Genomic DNA, 23,167 nt, shown 5'->3' with positions numbered 1-23,167 from the left:
GAATCTTCCCGCATCCAGAGCCACTCCTTTGCATTCATAACATAACTCCCAGGCATCGTTATTTCAGGATAAGGGAGAGGCAATCCCTCGTTAGCCAACTGGCACTTACCCTAAGTGCTCTCAGTCTTCACTATGACTTCAGGGGCCATATTTCTTGAAAGGAAAAGAAGCGAGGTGTGTTATCTCACAAGTAGTAACAGGACAAAAAGATAAAAACCAAACCCACTGCTGTCGAGTTGAATTCCAACTCATAGCGACCCCCGGGACAGAGTAGAACTGCCCCGTGAGATTTCAAGGCTGTAATGTTTATAGAAGCTGACTGCCACATCTTTCTCCCAAGGAGCCACTAGGGAATTCAAACCGCCGACCCTTCGGTTAGCAGCTGAGCACTTAACCACTGTGCCACCAGGGCTCCTGACAATGGGGTGGATCATTTGAAATTAAGACTACATTGGAAAATCTGGGATGGTGGTTGCCAATTACAGTGAAGGCCCTAATACGTAACTCTCGCTAAGTTAAAGGAGCATGAGAAAGACTAGCCAGTTAGTGAATAACTAGATGGTAATACTAGGATGCAGGCGAGTAATAGATCACTAATTTCTTGTTTAATTTCAGAGCTGGAAATAACTTCTGGTGGATTCCAGTAGTGGGCCCTATGGTTGGCTCCATCTTTGGAGGACTCATCTATGTCCTTGTCATTGAAATCCACCACCCAGACCCTGACTCGGGCCTCAAGGCGGAGCCATCAGAGGACAAGGCAGAGCCATTGGAGGACAAAGCAGAGAAATACGAACTCAGCGCAGTGATGTAGCTGGTGCTCACTTCTTGACTTGTAACTGGCAGCGCTGGTCATCTCTTCAGGAAAGATGGCATCCATAGGTCTGTGCTTTCATAAGACGGGGGTGGAATCTGCACAATTTTCTCTGCTAGTCATGTGGGTCAACTGATTGGAAAAGCATCAGAGTAAAGGTTTGAAATCACTGATCTCTTCTCTGCCAGACTTCCCCCCAAATAACACAGATTGTCCACCGAGTCAGCCCACCTCCCTGCCCTTTTTACTCCTCTGGTAGGAATTCTTATTCCTGGGTGAGGAGTAATACCTTGGAACCTTCACCACGGAGTTACCTGGAACCTTGACCATGGATTTGGATGGTCTCTGCTGCTACCTTTATGAAAAATTGCCACCAAAATCTTATTCCAATATCCACAAAGATTACACTCTGAGTGCCAACCAAAACCTAAATTAAAAGATAAAACCATGGTTTCAATTAACATATCCATGAGTTGGGAGCTAATGGATTAATGCCCTTGCTCTGTTGTGCCACTGTATTTATATAAATATGAATATTCTCCAAATCTAGGGATATAGGAAGCGGTAGAACACAGCTGGAAAACCAGGAGGAGGACATTGTGGCACTCAGAAACCAGGAGACAAGATAAATTTGGGAAACCAAAAAGAATGTTTTTAATGGACACCATTTATCAGATTCATCTCTTGGTCTGCTGCATTTTAGAGGGCGCTGATTAATTTCCTGGTCTTTAGCATATAATAGCCTAAAGTACAATTATAACCTCAGACATGAAAACTACATCACTCTGATTTTTACCTCAAATGTCTTTCCTAGTTGCCCACTTGGCGGCAGACATTGGCAAGTGGAGTCAATGGCTGTATTCCTCTGTTATTCTCCATACGTTCCAGAAGTAAAAACAGATGCTGTCCCATCCTGGTCTAAGCTAGTCCTCAGGATGGAGTCCCTGGAGATGTAATGTTACTCTAATGAGCTTTACAATTCACAGAGCACTTTCATTCATATCACCTAATTAAATCCTTCCATGACTTCCTGAGGTAAATACCATGCTGCCCATTTTTCAAATGAGGAAACAGAATCTCAGGGAAGCTATGTGAACTGCCTGAGGTCACAAGGAAGGTTGAACGGTGGTTAGTGCATCCCGTTCAGGAGATCCATACTTGGCTAAGAATCTTTATCAACCCTCCTTGGCTGACAACAAAAAGTGGGACTGACAGCTGCTAGAGTGTTTCTACCTTCTGGAAACAATGCTCCTGAACCCCAATATACAAAGACCCCCATACCCTCATAGTCTGGTTTCATTCTTGCTGTTACTATAGCAGTAACAAGGGAAAGAGGTAGCAATCTGATCATACTTTTCATCTGCTGGGAAAATGATCAGAAATCCTCCCTTCCTAGGTGACCCCTGTTCTTGCTAAGTCTTAATCTTCCTTCCCTGCCAAACCGAAATATTCCATTCCAGAATTTCCTCTTGGGCAGGATCTTCTCTGTGAAGTTCTCTAACTGACTAAATTCTCTAATTACTCTGCTTTGGTCAAGAAAGTCTCTGTGAGTTACGAATACCAGAACTTGGGACAAAACCGCCTGAGAGCTGTGGGAAATTGCTTTACAAGTGGCATACCTCAGCCAACCTGAGCCCAGTGTTCCTGGAGCCATCCACATCCCCAACTGCTTTGTGATAACAGACCAATGAAAAGCAAATGTGAAATGTCTCCAACAGACCTATATTTCCTTTTTGAAATAAAATTATTGCTTTTTTTTGAGTATTTTTAAGTATTAAGACTGTTCAGAGAGTGTCTACCCTGTCTACAAATTAGAATCTCCTGGGTAGGTTTTAAAATATACTAATGCCCAGGGGGTCCTTTGTAAACATCTCATATGACTCTAATGTGCAGATTTGGTTGAATCACGTGGGTCAAAGCATCTTTTGAGAACCATTTTGGGTGGCAACCAGGTAATTCCCAGTGGGATTCTCAGAGCCTTGGGCTCCTCATGAATTAGAGCAGGAATTCTCAAGAGGGGCAATCCCTCCCTCCTCCCAGGGGACACATGGCAGTATCTGGAAACAGTTTTGATTGTCACAACTGGGGTGGGGGGGCAGGTGATGCTACTGACGTTTAGTGGGTAAATGTTGCTGAACATTGTATAATACACAGGACAGCCGCTGACAACAAAGACTTCGCTGGCCTAAAATGTCAACAGTGCCAAGGTTGAGAGACTATGGATTTGAGGAAAGCTGAGGAGAGGACCAAGAGAAGACACTAAAACCCTATGCTTAGATTCAAGCCCTGCCAGGAGCTGAGATGCCAAACCAGTCCAGAGCAGACCCTGTGGGTGGGTTGCAATCCTTAGAGAAGAGGCAATCCAATCTTTGGTCCACACAGGTGCTCATTAAACACTACTTGATGATTTATGACTGGGATTAGGAAGAGGAAATGTGCACTTATGGAAATGAGTCCTAGGAAGAGACCTTTAAAATGAAAAAAAGGTCCTTCTGCTCCAGGTGCCCACATACTACTTCCTGCCTCCCCCTCAACATGCTGTCAGATTCTCACCCAGGAGAATGTTTATGAGGCTGAATTACCCACTTCAGAGGCTGATTAGATAGAGCCAACAAACCTATTTTTTAAATAGATCTTCCAAGATTTCATATTTTAAGTTCTCCCTCCCTCCCCCTTGTCAATTGAAAAACTTGATAGGAGTATTTCTCATAATGCAAAAAAATAGAATTTTTGTATGGTTCCCCTAACTATTTAAGATACCAGAGCATGCAGGAGGCTGTAGAACTTTTCTAAACAGTGACACCAGAGTCCATATTCAGCTGTTGAACAGGGTAAGCAGAGTAAAATTGTCACATTTAAAATCTGATCCTTAAAATATAAATGGGCATTTCCTTTACACACACACAGTTGTCTTACTTTAAAGTGTGTCAGTGCTCAAAAATACTGTGGTGAAAAGAGAATTACAACATCCAGTTATAGAGAATGGCTTGTAAATTTCATCTAGCTGCTAAGCCTACCGTTTAAATAAAATCATGTGTGGTGCCCACAAGAAAATCGGAGCTGCTAGGAAAGAGTGGGTGAGGTGGGGGCCAGAGTCTCCTGCTTATGACATGATCTTGCCCCCACCCCATGCAGCCCCTGAGCTGTCTCTGAAGAGAAACTGGGTGGGGAGGGGATCTTCAGGACAGAGTTGCACAATTTGAAACCCTGATAAAGGACTTGGGGCATGTTGTTGATGAACATTTTTGTAAAAATTTCACAGATAGACCCTACCAAAGACCGTATTAGTTCAAACTCAGGCAATCTTCTGAAGTCTTAACAAATTAATTAGGCAAGTTAAACAGAATTAGTCAACCCGCCGAGCATCATTAAAGGATGTTTTATATCCATTCTTCACCTGAGAATACGTGTTCTCTGAGATGGCAGGTGTGGAGAGAAGCAATGTCAGACTCGCTGCATTGACTCCCTAAGTCTCTGCAAAAATAATACATAGGTAGGTGGATAGGTAGATAGACAGACAGATAAATAGACAGACAGATAGATCAAGCTCCAATATCTCTCTAAAAGACTTGCTAGAAAGGGGGTAGCTGTTATCCAAGAGAAGCTGTCCATGGACTAATGAGAGAAGGAGGGCCCCCATATATACAGGTCATGAATCCAAAAAACTCAGTTGCTATCCAGTTGATTCCGACTCATAATGATCCACCGTCTGTCAGAGTAGAAATGTGCTCCACAGGATTTTCTGTAGCTGACTTTTTGGATGTAGATCTCCAGACCTTTCTTCCAAGGTGCCTCTGGGTGGACTTGAACCTACAACTTTTCACTTGGCAGCTGAGCACATTAATCATTTGACTTCCGGTGCTAAACCCGGGACGAGCTTGTCACCTGCATCTGAGACAAGTCCTCCCAGGATGATGCTCTCCCTCAGGCTACGATCCACCAGCAGATCAAATGTTCTCTGTTTAACTTCCAGAAAGGAAGAACTTCTTCATTTTTAGTTTCAAACTACTACAAATGTTAATAAATGTTTTAAGAGTGGCACAGCCGTTAAGAGCATGTTGCTGTTACTTGCTATTGAGTCGACACCGACTCATGGTGGTCCCACGTATAACAGAACAAAATGTTATCCAGTCCTCACCTAGGCTACTCGTTAAAATCCTGTCAAAGTATATTCTCAGTCCACCCTCCTCTCACCAACCAAATCCTGGTCTAAGCCATTATCATCTCTCACCTGAGTGTTAGAAAAGTCTCCGGACGGGCCTCTCTGCCTTACCTGCTTGCAACACTGTACAGCCTGTTAGCAACACAGCAGCCTCCATGATCCTTAGGTAAGGTCTTGCTGCAGCTCAAGACCCTCTAGTGACTCCTGCCCCACTCAGAGTAAATGCCCAAAAGGCCCCTATGATGGTTAATGATATACGTCAACTTGGCTAGGCTATGATTCTCAGTGGTTTGGCCAGACACTGGACTGGTTGCTATTCCTTAATGTAAGGTAAGGTAACGTAACATAATGTAATCACTTTCCATGGTGTGATCTGATGTGATCAACCAGTCAGTTGAAAGGAAAGTTTCCTTGGGAGTGTTGTCTGCCCCCGGTATACAAATGGATATTCTGGAATAGCTCAATCTCTCTCTCTCTTTTGACCCTGTGCACTTCTCATTGCCTGACCTGCAGAACTTGGGACTTAAACCTGCAGAAGTCTCTGGCCTGCCACTTGACCTATGGATTTTGGCTCTGCCAGCTCCACAATTGCCTGAGCCAATCCCTTGAAGTACACCTACCGCCTACCTCTGTCTGTCTATGTCTCACTGGTTTTGCTCCTCTACGGAACCCACAGCACCATCTGCCCTGACCCCCCTGGACTCATCCCTACGGCTCTCCCCCTTGTCCTCCCAGCTCCAGCCACACGGGCCTCCTTCAGATCTTTGGACCCACCAAGCAAGCTCCTACCACAGAGCTTTTGCACTTGATGTTTCTCTTGCCTGAAATCCTTTACCCCACCTCCTCCTCCAGGTCTCTGCTCAGACGCTTCCATTATTACTTGCACTTTTCTGACCACCCTGTCACTCCTTGTCCAATTCCTTGCTTTATTTTCTCCACATCACTTAACACCATCACTAAAATACACAAATCATATGTTACGTTTGCTGGGTTTTGTCTATTTCCTCCCAGTGGAATAAGAACCCCTGGAAGGTGGCAGCTGCTCAACAATAAGTATGTGTTGAGTGAATGAATGAACGGATTCTAGAGTCAGACTCTGTTCAGATCCTGTTTCCTCTGCTTGCTAGCACAGTAGCAAAGTCACTTAGCCTCAGTTTACTCATCTATTAAATGGGGATAATAAAAGTGAGTTAGTCAATGTAAAGCTTTTAGAACAATTCCAAGCTCATAGTGTATACTCTATAAATATGAACTTTTATTGCTGCTGTTGTTGTTATTACTAATGCCATTATAATATGTTATAGCTTAAAAACATGCAACAGGTTCATCAGAATTTGGTTATAAATAGCTCTCCCCTTACTCTCCATAGTTTAATAGCTCCGGCTTTCACGTACCTTTCAGGAACTGTATTTTAAATACCTAAGGATTCAGTAATATTTTTGAATCTTTAATGATGTCAGTGGGATTGCCTTAATTTTTTCTTATTATGGAGGATTTCTTAAATATACAATTATAGAGAGAATTGAGCCCTGGTGGCACGGTGGTCAAGAGCTTGGCTGCTAACCAAAAGGTTGGCAATTCAAATCCACCAGCTGCTCCTTAGAAACCCTGTGGGGCAGTTCTACTTTGTCTCATAGGGTCGCTATGAGTAGGAATCAGCTGAACTACTAACTGAAAGGTTGTCAGTTCAAGCCTTCCCAGAGGCGCATTGAAAGTAAGGCCCTCAATTCCCTGAAAAAGAAGTCCTGGAGGAAGTCATAGCCTTGAAGACCCTATGGGGCGTTCTACTCTGCATCTACGGGGTCGCCATGAATTGGAATCGAATTAACAGAAACAATTCATTTATTCTTACTTAAGTCCTTTGAAAATATAAAGTATTTTGAAATCAGGATAATACAAGCTAATGCAGAAGTGGTGCAATACATCCAGGTCCCAAACTTTGCATGAAGGACAAAGCCACCTGCTGAACCACCTCTGTCCATAGGGGATCTTGATGGCCTTCAGCTGGCTGCTGTCACATGGTAGTGTTCTGAAAATTAGACACCGATCTCATAGATGATATAGTTATAACCAAAAGACACCTCTGTGTATCACAGAGAAGAGAGGCTGTGCACTGCCCATCCCGGAGCCTGGAACCAGAGACAAGGGATTGATGTTTGTTGCTGAACCAAGGACTTTTAGGAGAACCTGGGTGAGACTGTGAAGGAAGCCTGTGTGCACACGTGTTGGAGACTGTGTGGCTAGTGCTTGAGAGCTTAAGGCCTAGAGACTGCCAGATTGACTTTCCCCCACCTCTGAATAGCTGTGTGACCCTCTAAACCTCAGTGTCCTCATCCATAATGTGGGAATGATACCAGCACATGCTTTCTTGTGTTGTTGGAAATATTGAGAAAATGCCTGTGAAATACTTCACACAGTGCTTGGAATTTAATTCCATCTCAATAAGTGTCAGCTATTCACATGCTCGCCTGCTCACTGTAAAGTTGGCTGTTTGAGTTCACCCAGAGGCACCTGGTGATCTACTTGTGAAAAACCAACTATTGAAAACCCTGTGGAGCACAGTTCTACTCTGACACACATGGGGTCTCCATGAGTCGGAGCTGAATCCACGACCACTGGTGGTGGTGGAATCCTATTATTTTTTCACATTTACAGATTCAGCTGTCTATTCTGCTTTGCTTACATATAAGAATTTGAAGCCGAAGAAAAATGTCCTGGCATATAAATTTGCTGGCACTTGACTAATCCTATTCCTACGACTGGCTTAGATTTGACTGTTCTCTTAATATACTTGAGGCCCAACAAATCTGCACAGGGCCATGTTTAGTTCATAAATTTCAGAGTTCAGCATTGATAAAAATAAAAAATTAATGAAATTATTTAGTTGCCTAATGGAGCTACCAAAGTAATCCAAAAAATCTAACAAAAATTAAATAAAAGACGATTTGCAGAGTTTATGCAATTCCAGGCAAAATTTCCGCAGGACCCCCCCCTTCCCTTGGGAGAAAGTGACAAACTGATTCTAAAATTTATACGGAAATGCTAAGGAACTAGAGGGACCAAAACAAACTTGAAAGAGAAGAACAAAATTGGAGGGCGAAGTCTATCTAATTTCAAGACGTTCCACAAAGACGTGATAATCAGTACAATGTACTATTGGCACAAGGAAGGACAAAGAGATCAATGGAAAGGAAGAGAGAATAAAGAATTTGACTCATACTTATTCAGTAAGTTTATTGTCAATAAGAGACAATGCAATATCATAGGGAAAGGAAAGTGTTTTCGACAAATGATACTGAGCAACTAGACTCCTACTTCACACCAACACAATACACAAAAACTAATCCTGTGTGAAATACAGACTTCAGCATAAAGTCAACTATGAAGTCTCTAGAAAAGAAACATGGAAGAATATATTTTCGACTTTGGGTTGGTAAAGATTTCTTAGAATAAGAACACAAATCATTAAAAAATTGATTAATTGGACTTCCACAAAATTTAAAATGTCCACCCATTACAGATATTCTTAAGAAAATGAATGGGCAAGCCACAGAATGGGGAAAACAAAATTTGCAATATCTACATCTAACAAAGGACTGGCATCCAGCGTATATAAAATACTCCTCCTGCTCAATTAAAAAAAATCAAAACAAAAAGACATACATATCAATGGAACAGAATTGAGAGTTCAGAAATAAGCCTTCACATTTACCACCAGTTGATTTTCGACAAGAGTGCCAAGATAATTCTATGAGGGAAGAACAGACTTGTCAACAAACAGTGCTGGGACAAATGTATACCCACATGCGAAAAAATGAACTTGACCCACACCTGACACCAAACAATGAAATCAAATCATGATGGATCAAAGACCTAAATGTCAGAGCTAAAATTATAACATCCTTAGAAAAACACGTAGGCGTAAATCTTCCTGGCCTTGGATTTGGCAATAGTTTCTTAGATGTGACAACAAAGCACAAACAACAAAAGAAAATAATAGATAAATTGGACTTCATCAAATTAAAAACTTTAATGATTCAAAAGATACCGTGAAGAAAGTAAAAAGCCAATGCACAGAATGGGAGAAAACATTTGCAAATCATATATCTGATAAAGGACTTGCATTCAGAATGTATATAAAAAAAAGCTTACAGCAAAACAACAAAAAGACAACCCAAGTTAAGAAGGGGCAAAGTACTTGAATAGACATTCATCCAAAGAATATTTACAAATGGCCAATAGACACATGGAAAGATGTTCAACATCATTAGTCATTAAAACCAAAAAAACAAACCCATTGCCGTTGAGTCCATTCTAACTCACAAAGACCTTATAGGGTGGGGTAGAACTGCTCCATAGCATTTCCAAAGCTGTAAATCTTTACAGAATCAAACTGCCACATCTTTCTCCCGTGGAGCAGCTGTTGGGTTTGAACCGCTGAACTTCTAGTCAGCAGCCAATCACCTAACCACTGCATCACCAGAACTCCTTTCTTCAGTCATTAAAACAAAAAAAAGCTTGCTGCCATCAAGCCGATTCCGACTTATAGTGACCCTACAGGACAGAATAGAACTGTCCCACAGGTTTTCCAAGGAGCAGCTGCTGGATTCCAGCTGCTGACCTTTTAGTTAGCAGCTGATCTCTTAGCCACTGCACCACTGAGGCTCCTCTTTAGTCATTACGGAGATGCAAATCAAAACCAGAATGAGATATGACTTCACACCTACTCAGATGGTTATAATAAAAAACGCTGACAAAAACAAGAGTTGGTGAGGATGTGGAGAAATTGGATCCCTCGTGCATTACTGGTGGGAATATAAAATGGTGCAGCAGCTTTGGAAAACAGTTCCTCAATAATTAAGCATAGAGTTAGCATATGATCCAGCAATTCCACTCCTAGGTCTATACCCAGGATAATTGAAAACCTATGACCACACAAAAAACGTGTCCATGCAAGTTCATAGCAGCGTTGCTTGTAACTGGCAAAAGGTGAAGACTACCCAAGTGTGCATCAACTGATGAATAGGTAAACAAAATGTGGCTTATCTCCATGCAGTGAAATATTATTCAGTCGTAAAAAGAAATGAAGGGCTGATACATGCTACAACTGAGATGAGCCTTAGGGACATTATGCTAAGTGAAAGAAGCCAGACACAAAAGTCCACATATTATATGATTCCTTATATATGAAATGTCCAGAATAGGCAAATCCACTGAGACACAAAGTAGATTAGTGGTTGCCAAGGGCTGAGGGAGGGTGGCTAACAGGTACGGGTTTCTTTCGATGGTGATGAAAATGTTCTGGAATTAGATAGTGATGATGGTTACACAAGTCAGGATATACTAAAGCCCCTCAATTGTACACTCTAAAAGGGCGAATTTTATGATATGTGAATTATTCCTCAATTTAAAAAAAGAATATTATGGCCATTTGGAGGACAATCTGGAAGCACTTAGTGTAATTTAGTATGTGTAGTGTTTTTTATCCCTGTAACTCAGCAATCTTGCTCCTATCTATACAGTTCCGATAACCAGATCCATATGGGCATATGCATGGTGATGTTTATTGTGTTGTTTTTGGAAGCAGGATCTTAGAGGCAGCCCAGGTCCATCACTAGAGGAATAGATAAATGAAACATGGAGGACGCATACTATGGAACACCATGCAGCAGTTAGCGGCACCAAGGCAGATGGCCATGCAACGCCATAAATAGATCATAGAAACAGTGATGAATAAAAAAAGAAAAAAAATTTAAGTAAGAAGCAGAACAAGACCTAAAGCAGTTATAGAAATTAGAAATATATAAATAGAATATATTCTTTACCAAGAACACAGTGTCTTAGAACAACTACCGGTAATGGTGGGTGAGGCCTGGGAATGAAGACTTAGGATGGAGGGAGAAAATAATAAAATAAAATAGCACCAAAGCTGAGCACGTGCAAATGGTGATAATGTACCATGACTCTGCCCTAGAGGCCAAGGAAAGAAAGAGATGGAGGAGAAAAAAGGAACTAGAGAGGGGGGGAGGGAAGGAAGAAAGGAGAAAGAAGCTAGATCAGAAAGACACACTCCAAAATTTCAATATGGATTGCCTCCAGGAGGTGGGATTGTGGTGGGGTTTATTTCTCCCATCTGTTTTTAATTTCTAAAAATTTGTCTCATTTTTCTAGTTTTAAAAGTTTAAGAAATGACAAGAGACTTGGGCAGCCTTTGAGTGATGTCTAGGGGCATCTTGATGCCAATGACAGCTGAAGAATTATAAATACCCAGTAGTATTCCCTTAGGTCATTTAAGTGGATTAAAAATGGCTATCCTACAGAGGGTAGCCCATCACTGCCTTGCTCCATTCTTATCATATCTCTTCTACCCTTAAATTACTGAGTACTCAGAGAGTCACTGATGACCTGGATCCCACATAGCTATAGTTGAAACTGTCATCTTGAGGAAGGAAGAGTATCTGATGAGCTTCTGACAAGCCTTACAATAAGGCCATCTCTCAAAAGATAGAAACTAGCAGGAAAAGGCCCCCTTGGGATTTAATTTAAGACCAGCAGGAAGAACTGGATGGGATGAACAAGTGTCAGAAATCTTGGAAATTCTCTGCAGGACATCTTAGTACCTCGCTTGGCTTTCTGCCAGGGCAGCCTAGTACCTTACATGCCTGGCACCACCTAACACTACTCAGACTCAACTCAGTCTCAGGATCTGGAACCATGGATTTTAGAGGTGGATGGTAGGAATTCTGGTTTCGGCAGCTTCTGGTGGCTCTATGACTTGGTACCCAGGTCCTTGCAGCCATGATTCTACTTTTTCCCCTTCCTGGTATCTTGTTTCTCCTGAGACTCAGGTGCTCCAAGTCCTGCTCCCTAACCCTGGGTCCTGTGACTTCCTATGTTGGCTAGTTTTCTACACCATTCTCGCAGAGCTGAATGACTTCTAGGCTGGGTCTAACCCAATCCTGATGATGACAGACCTATGCAAAATATGGCACGTGAGACTTAAAAGCCAAGAGAAGCATCACAAGTGGCCCCAGTGTGGCTATCTGATGCTAGTGGGAGCCCCAAAGGAGCTGAGCCATGCCAAACATGTGAGGACCACGATAGGTGCGTGTCAGGTGTGGGTGTGGGGACACATTTTAAACACTGTTTCCATCCAGAAGAACCAAAAAAGGGATAAGCCCACAGGTTTGGGCAGATGGTCTACTTTGACAGATGGCAGGCAGAAAGCAGCACTATTTTTATTTTTGCTATATTCCTCGACACAGTGCCAGAAGATTAGGGCTAGGCATATGTTATTCAAATTTCCAAAAGGAAAAGAAGTCAGTTTTAGAAAGTACAGATTGAGTAACAACTTATCATAACAACAATTAAATGAACAACAAATAAAAACCAGCATGTATTGAGTGTTTACTATATGCCAGGAACAGTGTTTAGTGCTCTTCATACATTATCTCATTTTAATCATCACATCAAAACCCATGAAGAAAGTATTGTCCTCATTTTGCAGATGAGGAAAGTGAGGCTCTGAGAAATTGAGTAGCTTGCCTTAGTTCACAATGAAAATAGCCAGGTTTTTAACCCACATATGCCTGACTACCAAACTGTGCTTCTCAAATTCTAAAAGAAATTAATCATGATCACGTATGAATAACGAAGGCCAAAGAGTTGATGCCTTTGAATTGGCGTTGGTGAAGAATATTGAATATACCATGGACTGCCATAAGAACCAACAAATCTGTCTTGAAAGAAGTACAGCCAGAATGCTCCTTAGAAGCAAGGATGGCAAGACTTCATCTCACATACTTTGGACATGTTATCAGGAAGGACCAGTCCCTGGAGAAGGACATCATACTTGGTAAAGTAGGGGGCAGAGAAAGAGATGGAGACCCTCAACAAGATGGACTGACCCAGTGGCTTTAATAATGGGCTCACAAGGATGGTGCAGGACCAGGCAGTATTTTGTTGTTGTGCATGGGGTCATTATGAGTCAGAACCAACTTTACAGCACCTAACAACAACAATGTGTATTCAATTCAATTCAAGAAAGTGTATTCCATGAGTTTACCAACAGCCAGCCCTGCCAAATTAAATTGCAACCACCTTATTGGAGAGGGTTACTCTGAAAGTTGAGAAAAAGGCTATAGACCAAACATTGTTGTGATCGTTAGTTGCCATCAACTCGCTTCTGACTTAGGCACCTTTATGTATAACAGAATGAAACATTGCCCAGTCCTGTGCCATCTTCAGTGATTGTTCTAATGTTTGAGTCCGTTGTTGTGGCTCTTGTGTTAATCCACCTCATTGAGGGTTTCCCTCGTTTTCGATGACCTTCTATTTTACTAAACAAGATGTTCTTTTCTAGTAACTGGTCTTTTCTGATGATGTGTCCAAAATAAGTGAGCCAAAGTCTCACCATTCTCACTTCCAAGGAGCATTCTGGGTTTCATAAACTAAATGTGCCTTGACTTTAATAAGGCAATGTCTCCATAATGCCACTATGGGCCAAATGAGGAAAGCAGCATGGTAGACATCAGAGTTGGACGGATGTGAAGCTAGAATGATCATCCCCCACAAGTGTTGCTCTGTCAATGAGACAAAGCCACCCTCAGAGGGGTGTCTAAGAGCCCTCCCAAAGCACTCTGCCCTCATCAACAATACCATGAAAAATGCATGGCATGTTTATCAATTTGCACAGAACACATGGGTAATTGTTATGCTGGATGAAAGGTTTAGAGAGATTTTTAGCTGAAGTGACCATTTCCTGGAAACCCTGGTGCTACATCTGCTAACCAAAGGGTTGGCAGTTCAAATCCACCAAGGGCTCCTTGGACACCCCATGGGGCAGTTCTACTCTGGCCTGTAGGGTCACTATGAGTCGGAATCGGCTAGATGGCAATGGGTTTTGGACATTTCCTGAAAATGTTGCTCAATTAATACATATCAAAACTGCTCAAAGGGAGGGCTTTAGTGCCCTGCCAAAGGTTTCTGAACTTGCCTGGTCCTATTCAACAATTTTGTCAGTTATTTGAATAAAATATATATGGTGTGTTTGTCAAATTGCAGAGGACACAGGAATAATTATAACACTGGATGACAGAACTAAAAAATTTTAAAAATCTCATCAAGATGGAATGATGAGTCACAACAGACAAGATGAAAATTATCAAGAAAAATAAAATACAATCCTTTATTTAGGTTCATAACTTCATTTAAAAATAAATTGGGAGAAGCAGCCGAACAGCAGTCTTATGAAAGATGCCAGTGGTTGATGCTGGCTGCACATTTAATCTGATGACATGATTGCTAAATACTAATGAAATCCAGGGCTGTGTTGTTACAACTTTGTCAGGATAAACAATGGCATCATTCCTTCAACCCTTAACGTTGTTGTTGTTATGTGCCTTGAGTCACCTTTGAGTCACTGAGACCCTATGCGACAGAGTAGAGCTACCCCATAGAGTTTTCTCGGCTGTAATCTTTACAGAAGCAGATCTCCAGGTCTTTCTCCCATGGAGATGCTGGATGGGTTCAAACTTGCAAATTTTCATTTAGCAGCCAAGTGCTTAACCACTGTGCCACCAAGGCTCCTTTCCTTAGCATTAGACAGACCAATTTTGGTTCTGGGGATACTACTCAGTTATTTATTGATACATAACAACCACTTCAAACTTGAGGAAAAATGTAATCAGTTGCTGTTGGGTCAACTCCAACTCATGATGACCCCATGTGTGTCAGAGTAGAACAGTGCTCCATAGAATTTTCAATGGCTGGTTTTTTGGAGGTATCATCAGACCTTTCTTACGAGGCACCCTTGGGTGGACTCGAACCTCCAATCTTTTGGTTAGCAGCTAAGCATGTTAACGGTTTGCATGTTAACCATTAAAAAACAATGTATTATTGATTCTGAGTTTTGACTGGGCTCAGCTGGGTTGTTCTTCTCTTGGTCTTGCATGGAGTCTCTTGGAATTGCAGTCGGTTGGCAGCTGAGGCTGAAGGACTCTGGAGGCCCATGGGCTGGAACATCCAAGATGACTTCCTCACTCACATGTATGACAACTCAGTTCTCCATGTGACCTCTTTTTCCATGTGGCCTCTCCTCTCCTGGGACCTTTCCATGAGATCTCTCTCTCCAGCAAGGCAGCCAGACATTTTACATGGTGGCTAGTGTCCAAGAGCACAAAGATCGAAGTTGTCAGGCTTTCTTAAGGCTTAGGACCAGAACTGGCACAGGGTCACTTCTGCCGTATTCTATGTAAGTCAGAGGTTTGGTTTCAGGGGCCATCAGGGTTATAATGAGTTTTGTTCTAAAATCCTGTCTAACAAGAAAGACTTAAATAAATTGAAGATCTTTAGCCCAAACTGATGTTTTATGGCTTCACAAGAGCCATTTTCAAGTTCCTGGAGGGCTTTATGTGTAGAATAGTGCTTATATAGATCCTGAATAGGTCCAGGGAACAAAGTTAGGACTAAAGGAGAGTTTCCACTCAATAGCTAAGTATCTGATTGTCAGGGGTATGGTAAGACGTTTCTGTTTGGGTAGGAAGTCACGCTAGATAGCTTCTAAGTCCCCTTTCAACTTTCAAAATCTAAGCATCTAATTGTGTGCTTCTTCCTTCTGTTAATTATTTCATGATATATCAGCCATATCTCCTCAGCTAGATTTTAAACTGTAGAAGCTAAATAAAGGAATAGAAAGACCCCTGGACTAATTTCTACATATAGCGCTGCCAGAGCGCTGGGTAAATCACTTAATGGTCCTGGGCCTCAGTTTCTTCATATGGAAAATCAGGGTATTGGATTCTAACCTCCCTCCCTGTGCAAAGTAAGGATAATGAACAGTAACTTCCACAGGGTTACTTTAAGGAGAAAATGGAAATAAAAGTAAAGTGCTTAAGACAGTGCCTGGCCCATTGTCAGTCCTAAATAAATATTAACTCTCATTATTTTCAAGATTATTATTATTATAACATTTTATGATTCTCTGATTATGGTGTGTACAATAGAATCTTGAGTTACTTTAGACCTTCACTTCTTTTGCTCTGCTTAGTGGTAGTCAAAAATTCATCGCTAGTCTTAGCTCTCCTCACCAGGTGACCAGGAGCCCACCGTGACTTGGTACAGGACGAGCCCTTGATAAGTAGTTGAATTACATCGGAAGTGGCCTGGACAGCCAACCTCTTGCTTATGCCCAGCAGAGGGAGCACAAGAAAAGGCACAAATCCTTTCTCAGAGTAGGTACCCAACGCAGAGGAAACCAGAAGGACAGGGGTGTTTAGAGGTCTCCTCACTCACCATCCTCATTGTGCAGATGATGAAACTGAAGCCAGAAGAGGAATGGGGATTTCCCAAGGTCACCAAGTAATAAGCGGTAACGCCCTTGGGCAGACAAGCCTGTATTCTCAATCCTAGCTCTTGGAACTTTTGCCTCATGGTACTTTTTATACTACCATGTTGCTTTCTTGCTTTTCAAGGGAATTCACTGTAGATACCTACAACCTTACATTCTCTTTTGCCTCAGTTATCTGGCAGCGTGAGCTTTGGTTTGAATCCTGGCTCTGCTCTTTTTTAACTGTGTGACCTTGGGTGAGTTGCATGGCCTCTCTGAGCTTCAGAATCATATCTCTAAAGTGGTTATGATAACTACACTTATCTCAAAGAGTTGTTGGGAGGAGTAAATGAAATAATGTTATGAAAAATGCCTTGTAAGGCACTCTGGGTGCCCTGGGTACTTTACAAATACCTATCCTAGTCAACAGAAATTGTTTCACCTAAATGAATTGAAACTGTATAATATAGGTCTCAAACTCAAATGCTTTCAGGAGCCAGCAGTTTGAATAAAGCTGCATGTAAGACAACAGAGACTGGTAGGGACTGTGACAAACCACAGAGTTAATGGCCATGGGAGACATTGTCAAGCTTTACCATGAGGAAATCCAAGACCAGTGTTGCCAGGTCTTCCAATTGTCAAGGGAAATCGGTAATTCAGGTTTCAGGGGCAAATTTCTGATTCTTTAAAACACTGCACAGACCAGTTAAAATCTAGGCCAACAGTTTGTTCCATTTCCTTTTGGAGCTAATCCTAGAGTTCCACACATACAGGCATACAACAGACTAGGACTGAGAAATGCAGCCCCGTAGGTGCAGAAGACAAGATCATGTCTCTCGTTTGGAAGGAATGAGCCAACTATATAAACTCTCAGGCTGGCTTTTCTGAGGACGTCGCTCAGCAAATACATTGAACCTCTGGGTTATTTTGCAATGTCTAGAATATCCTCCAACTTTCTTTGATGATTTTGGGTTTTCTGCCCACTCCATGCCTTAGTCTTCCAGCTTGGCTATAAATTATACATTCCCCACTGATACATTTTTTCTTTACAAGGTGGAAAATAACATTTCACAATTTTATATGTAACATTCATTTTTATTTAAGAGCTACCTTTATTAGATATTCATTGAAAAGAGGTTCATTGTAAGCAAGAAATGGGTGGAGGGAAATGGAACTGAGTGTCTAGAATTTCTTATACCAAACTCCCTACACATATTTAGGATAAAAATTGCTTTGTTCCAGCCTAGGAAAGGAAATAAACTGTAGGCATGTCAGAATAGGAAAGAGAAAATGCGACGTTAAATGAAAATTAAAAATGGACAGGAAGTGGAATACTTTAATCTACACTTCTTAATAGATTTTTGAGTTGTTTCACTTCTGGGCCAAGGGAAGCTTAAGCCCTTTGCTTTATTTCTATAGGGCACATTCACTGCTATCTCTTTCCTTTCTGAGAAAAAGAGTTGATTCAGAAACATGTTTATTTTTCATTGTTTCTTTACCTTGCAAAATGGTCATCCACAAACTCAATGTGATGGTTTAATTCATAAATTGGTGTGTCTAAAGGCTACCCTTTTAGAGAAGGGGTCCACCTCTTTGGAAGCTGGGGGCATTTACTGCCCTGGGTATGTTGTTGTTGTTAGTTGCTGTTGTACGATGCTGACTCGTGTCAATCCCAGGTGTGCAGAGTAGAACTGCTTCATAGGGTTTTTAAGACTGTGATCTTTCAGAAGCAGATCTCCAGGCCTGTTTCCCAAGGAGCCTCTGGATGGGTTCAAACCACCAACCTTTCAGCTACTAGTTGAGCATTTAACCATTTGCACCACCCAGGGACTCTGCCGTTGTAGCCCTGTGTTTGTTTAAAACTGTGAGGTTCCCATTAGCATGGCCAAGGCATGATTCTGTTGACTTAGTTATGTTATGATTTTTTTTTTTTAAGTAATGCAAAGAAGCTTTAAAAAAAAAAAAAAAGTCCAAGAATATTCAGGAACATGACTGCTAGAGTGATGTGGTAGGTCAGTGAGGGTGGCAGGATGTTAATTAAATTGAATGAAAAGCCCTGGTAGTTGAGGTGGGCACTGAGTAGGGGGGTATGGGAGTGCTCAGGTCTAAGGAGCAGAGGGACAGGGGCCACTGCCCAATGCCAGAGTATCCTGTGCCCTGCCTCCCCACTCCTTTTGATATGAAAACATCCGTGATACTAGAAGAGATTAAAAAGAAATTTACATGCCAAAAAAGTGAGGTTAATTTTCCTGAAAGGCAGCAAAGAGTAGTGTCAATAGCACCCAGGGCCCAGCTCTCCTGCTGGCTAGCTCTGTGGCCTTGGGCAAGCCATTCAACCTCTTTGGGTTTTAATTCTACGCTTTATAAAATGAGAGATTTAGAAAATAAAATAAAGGTTTCTTCCAGATCTTATATTATATAGCCAGGCATTTCCCGTCACTTCTCATTTTAAAAAATTCCAAGTCTATAGAAAGACAGAAGAATTGGACAACAAACATGCATATACTCTTCACCTAAGATTCACTAATTATTAACATTTTGCCACATCTACTTTATCCTTCTGTCTTTACCTATCATCGACAGAAGAAATACTGGAGGAAATATGTACGCGTATACACATGCCCTGGTGGCGTAGGGCTAAGAGCTCAGCTGCTTACCTTGAAACCCTATGGGACAGTTCTACTTTGTCCTACAGGGTTGCTATGAGTTAGAATCAACTCCAGGGCAGTAGGTTTATATATACAGGTAGTTCCCAACTTATGATGTATTCGAGTTATGATGAACCACACTTATGACCATGGGTTTTTTTTTTTTTTTTGTACATCTTATCATTAGTCGGAAACCCTGGTGCCATAGTGGTTAAGTGCTACGGCTGTTAACCAAAGGGTCGGCAGTTCAAATCCACCAGGCGCTCCTTGGAAACTCTATGGGGCAGTTCTACTCTGTCCTATAGGGTCGTTATGAGTCAGAATCGACTCGATGGCACTGGGTTTGGGTTTTTTTTTTATCATTAGTAATATGTATTACATACAATGTTGCAGTGTGTAATTTGCTGATGTTGTCCTCAGAAGTTCACTGGAAAATTTCAGCTTTATGATTTACTGTTCGAACCACTGCCAGATAGATTTAGTTTTCTAAACTACATCAGGGGCTTCAGTTGCTTAAAAACATGGACTCAAACACTAATCGCTTTACTAAAGTTGATATGCAGATTTGGAAGAAGTGAGATGTTATCGCAAAATATATGAACAAAAAAAGAAAAGGACCGTTCAGACAACTGTCACTAATTTTCTGAAGAGAAGCGCCATCCCCATTCCCAGGGATAATCCAGATGATCCAGAACCTTCCACAAATAGAGTCATTACTGCGACTGACAAAACACCAACGTTGTCCAACTCTTCTTCACCATTGGAGTAAATTTTTATGATTAGTTTAATTTTTTTAGTTATGTATTAAAATACATCTGTAAGTTTATCTGTAACATTTCCAACCCCCGAAGACAAAGATTGGATTTACAAAGATACTGATAATAAAAGGCAATAATAATGAAAACTAAAAAAAAAAAGTGAAATATTCGACCAACTTATGACCGAGTGGTAGGAATAGAACCCCAGCGTAAATCAGGGACTATATACATATACATACACATACACATACACACACACACACACATACACATACACACACACACACACACACACACACACACACATACACACACACATACACACACACATACACACACACATACACACACACATACACACACACATACACATACACATACACACACACACACACACACACACATACACACACACATACACACACACACACACACACACATACACATACACATACACATACACATACACATACACATACACACACACACACACACACACACATACACACACACATACACACACACACACATACACATACACATACACATACACATACACATACACATACACATACACACACACACACACACACACACACACACACACACACACATACACATACACACACACACACACACACACACACACACACACACATACACATACACATACACATACACATACACATACACATACACATACACATACACATACACATACACATACACATACATATACATATACATATTTTTTTCTTTGCTAATATGCTTTAAAAAAGTTGCAGGACTTGTGGCATTTCATCACTAAATATTTCAACATGAATCCTCCTAAGAGTAAGGATGTTCTTTCGCATCATTACAATATCGTCATCACATCTAAGAAATAACAATAATTCCATGTCATCAAATATCCAATGCATATTCAAATTGCCCCAATTGTGCCAAATTCTTGCACTTGGTTTTTATGTTTTTAGCCTTTTAAAGTCTTTCAGCCTCTAGCCTTATTAAAATATAGAACATTGGCCTTCTTCTTTTCTTTTCTTTTTAATTTAATGACATTGACTTTTTGAGGAGTCCAGACCAGTTATTTTGTGGAACATTCCATGTGTTCTGATTGTGGCTGATTGTTTCCTTGTGGTGTCAGGCGTAATTTAACTTGCTCCTCTATGTCTGTATTTTCTGTACTTTGCAAATTAAGCCTGGTAGCTGGATCAAATTCACCTTAAACATCTCTGGTGAGAACCATTCTAAGGCAATGCTGAGTACTTCACGTTACAACACACTAGGAGACATGCAGAGTCAGGTTGTCCCAGTGTTAGTGATGCTAATTCGATTCCTTGGTTAAGGTGGTGACACCCAGATCTCCGCACAGTAAAGGTACATGTCCCCTTCTTGTCTCTGGTAATCTGAGAGTAATACTTTGACACCAGGTGAATAAACTGGTCCCCCAAATCCATCACCCATGTGTTTTAGCACCCACTGAAGTTCCTTACCTGAATCCATCATCATGTCGGGGTTGCAGGGGTTGAGTAGTCCAGTTATCCTTTCTCTATTTACTAGCTAGCATTCTTCTGTAATGCAAATGGTTTGCACTCAACTACTAACCTAAAAGTTGATGGTTCATACCCACCCAGTGGCTCTCTGGAAGAAAGCCCGGACAGTCTGCTTCCATAAAGATTACCAAAAACCAAACCAAGCCCGTTGCTGCAGAGTCTGTTCTGACTCATGGTGACCCTAGAGGACAGAACAGAACTGCCCCGTGGGGTTTCCAAGAAGCAGCTGGTGGATTTGAACTGCTGATCTTTTGATTAGCAGCCGAGCTCTCAGTCACTGCACTACCAGGGCTCCAAACTCTGTGGAGCGGTTCTACTCTGTAACGCATGGGGTCACCACAAGTCAGAATCGACTCGACAGTGGTGGGTTGGGGTTTTTTGGCTTATTTTCCCATAAAGATGAGCTTCCCTTTCACGCCTTCTTCTCTGTCTCCCTCTCACATTACTATGGTCTCATCAATTTCTTGTTTATTCAAGTGTTAAAATCAGTTGCTATCTTTATTCTTTTTGATGCTCAAATGGTCTCAACTTTGGCTAGAGGAGGTCCATTAAGACGAATCTTGTGCCCTTTTTATAAGGACTGTTCGTTTTTTACTTCCTCGCTTTTTGACACTACAAAGTATTTCCAATTCAAGGGCACACCCTATTAAACCTCCTGCGGGTTGATCTCCATCTCAGAGTCCACCTCCTGAGAAATCCAGCTGAGATACTCAGCCATCTAGTTTATCTAACCACCAAAACTAGACACCAAACCTCCCGACAATAAATTTGCTCTGGTTTACTACAGCATATGGCCTTCCAGTCCCTTATAAACTTACTTAACTGTTAAGAACATGGATGTCAGTAGACAAACCCCCTCCTGCCCCGAGGGCAGAAAGCCTCATCAGAGTTACTTGCCATCAAAGGTACTATTTTTATTGTTGTTTTGTTTAAGATACATCGTACCTAGATATTGGCTAAGATCTTTTGGCCCTTTGAGATCTGGGTAAGATTGGTTTGAAGACCCGTTTCAGATCTGGGAATCCAAAGCTCTCTGCAAGGTTTCTGAAGATGCTCCAAGGGTTTATGTTCTTAGAACAATTCCAGCTCTGGCTCCTGCTTCTAAATGTGACTGCTTCTAAGTGCTCAATAAATATTTATGTTTATTAGCCAAGCACCTCTCCCTTCTGGGAACAGTGCCCCTTTCTTTTGGGGAACACTTCCTTTCCTCTGTCTCTCTCCACACTATAACATATAGTCCAAAGAGCAGTGGCTATCTTCTCACATCTGGGTATTTTAGCCACAATGATTAGTCAGGGGATGGACACATGACCTGATCCAAGCCAATCAGAGTCCTTTCCAGGGACTATAAAAATAGAACTAAGGGAAGAGGCCTTTTCCTCTCTGATTGCAAAAAGCTCTGGGGGGCATAAAAGCCTGAAAGCTACTGGCAGCCACACCCCCTGTGCCGTCAGGAAGGTTGATCCGTGTGAGGAAAAAAATAAAGCTGCATATGAAGGTCTTTGAGTTCCTACGTATCAGCGTCTCTGAGGCCAGCTTCCCCTTCACTCTTTCCACATGACGTCATGACATTATGATCAGAGGAGTAAGCTGAATTACCTCACCCAAAGACGGAGATGACGAGGAGTGGCAACGACCGTAATGTGGAAGGAATTAGGGTTAGAAAATAGCACGTTACGAGCTGAAAACTGCACAATAGTTAAACATGGAGGGTCGGGTTAAGAAGGTGAGTCATCTCTACTGCGCTGGCTCCACACTTCATTTGTGGGGTGCTGAAATGCAGCCTGTAGCTGAAGGACACCTCTTCTTCCTCACCGCACCCCTCCTGTGACCCGCCACAACACATGGTTTCATGGCATCACCTCCAGAAGGGCTGCCCACAGCCTCTATGTAACAAGAAGGGGTGTTA

The 23,167-nt window shown here is 41.7% G+C and overlaps 1 protein-coding gene across 4 annotated transcripts in view; it reads left to right on the top strand.

Moving 5' to 3' along the window:
* The window catches only part of AQP9 (aquaporin 9), a 56,689-nt gene extending 37,739 nt beyond the window's left edge, over positions 1–18,950 (top strand). For 2 of the 4 annotated variants that reach the window (XM_023558282.2, XM_023558285.2), the window contains one exon: positions 616–18,950. In XM_023558282.2, coding sequence (XP_023414050.1) covers positions 616–811 — 196 coding nt within the window. In that variant the 3' untranslated portion in view covers positions 812–18,950. The remainder of the gene's footprint in view (positions 1–615) is intronic. The other 2 variants (XM_023558284.2, XM_003418393.3) reach the window with 2 other exon arrangements.
* The last annotated feature ends 4,217 nt before the right edge of the window (positions 18,951–23,167 follow it).

Source organism: Loxodonta africana, chromosome 13 (genome assembly GCF_030014295.1).
Source record: "Loxodonta africana isolate mLoxAfr1 chromosome 13, mLoxAfr1.hap2, whole genome shotgun sequence".
Classification (NCBI taxonomy): domain Eukaryota; kingdom Metazoa; phylum Chordata; class Mammalia; order Proboscidea; family Elephantidae; genus Loxodonta; species Loxodonta africana.
The sequence above is the reverse complement of the archived record's forward strand: the minus strand, read 5'-3'. Positions and strand labels throughout refer to the sequence as shown.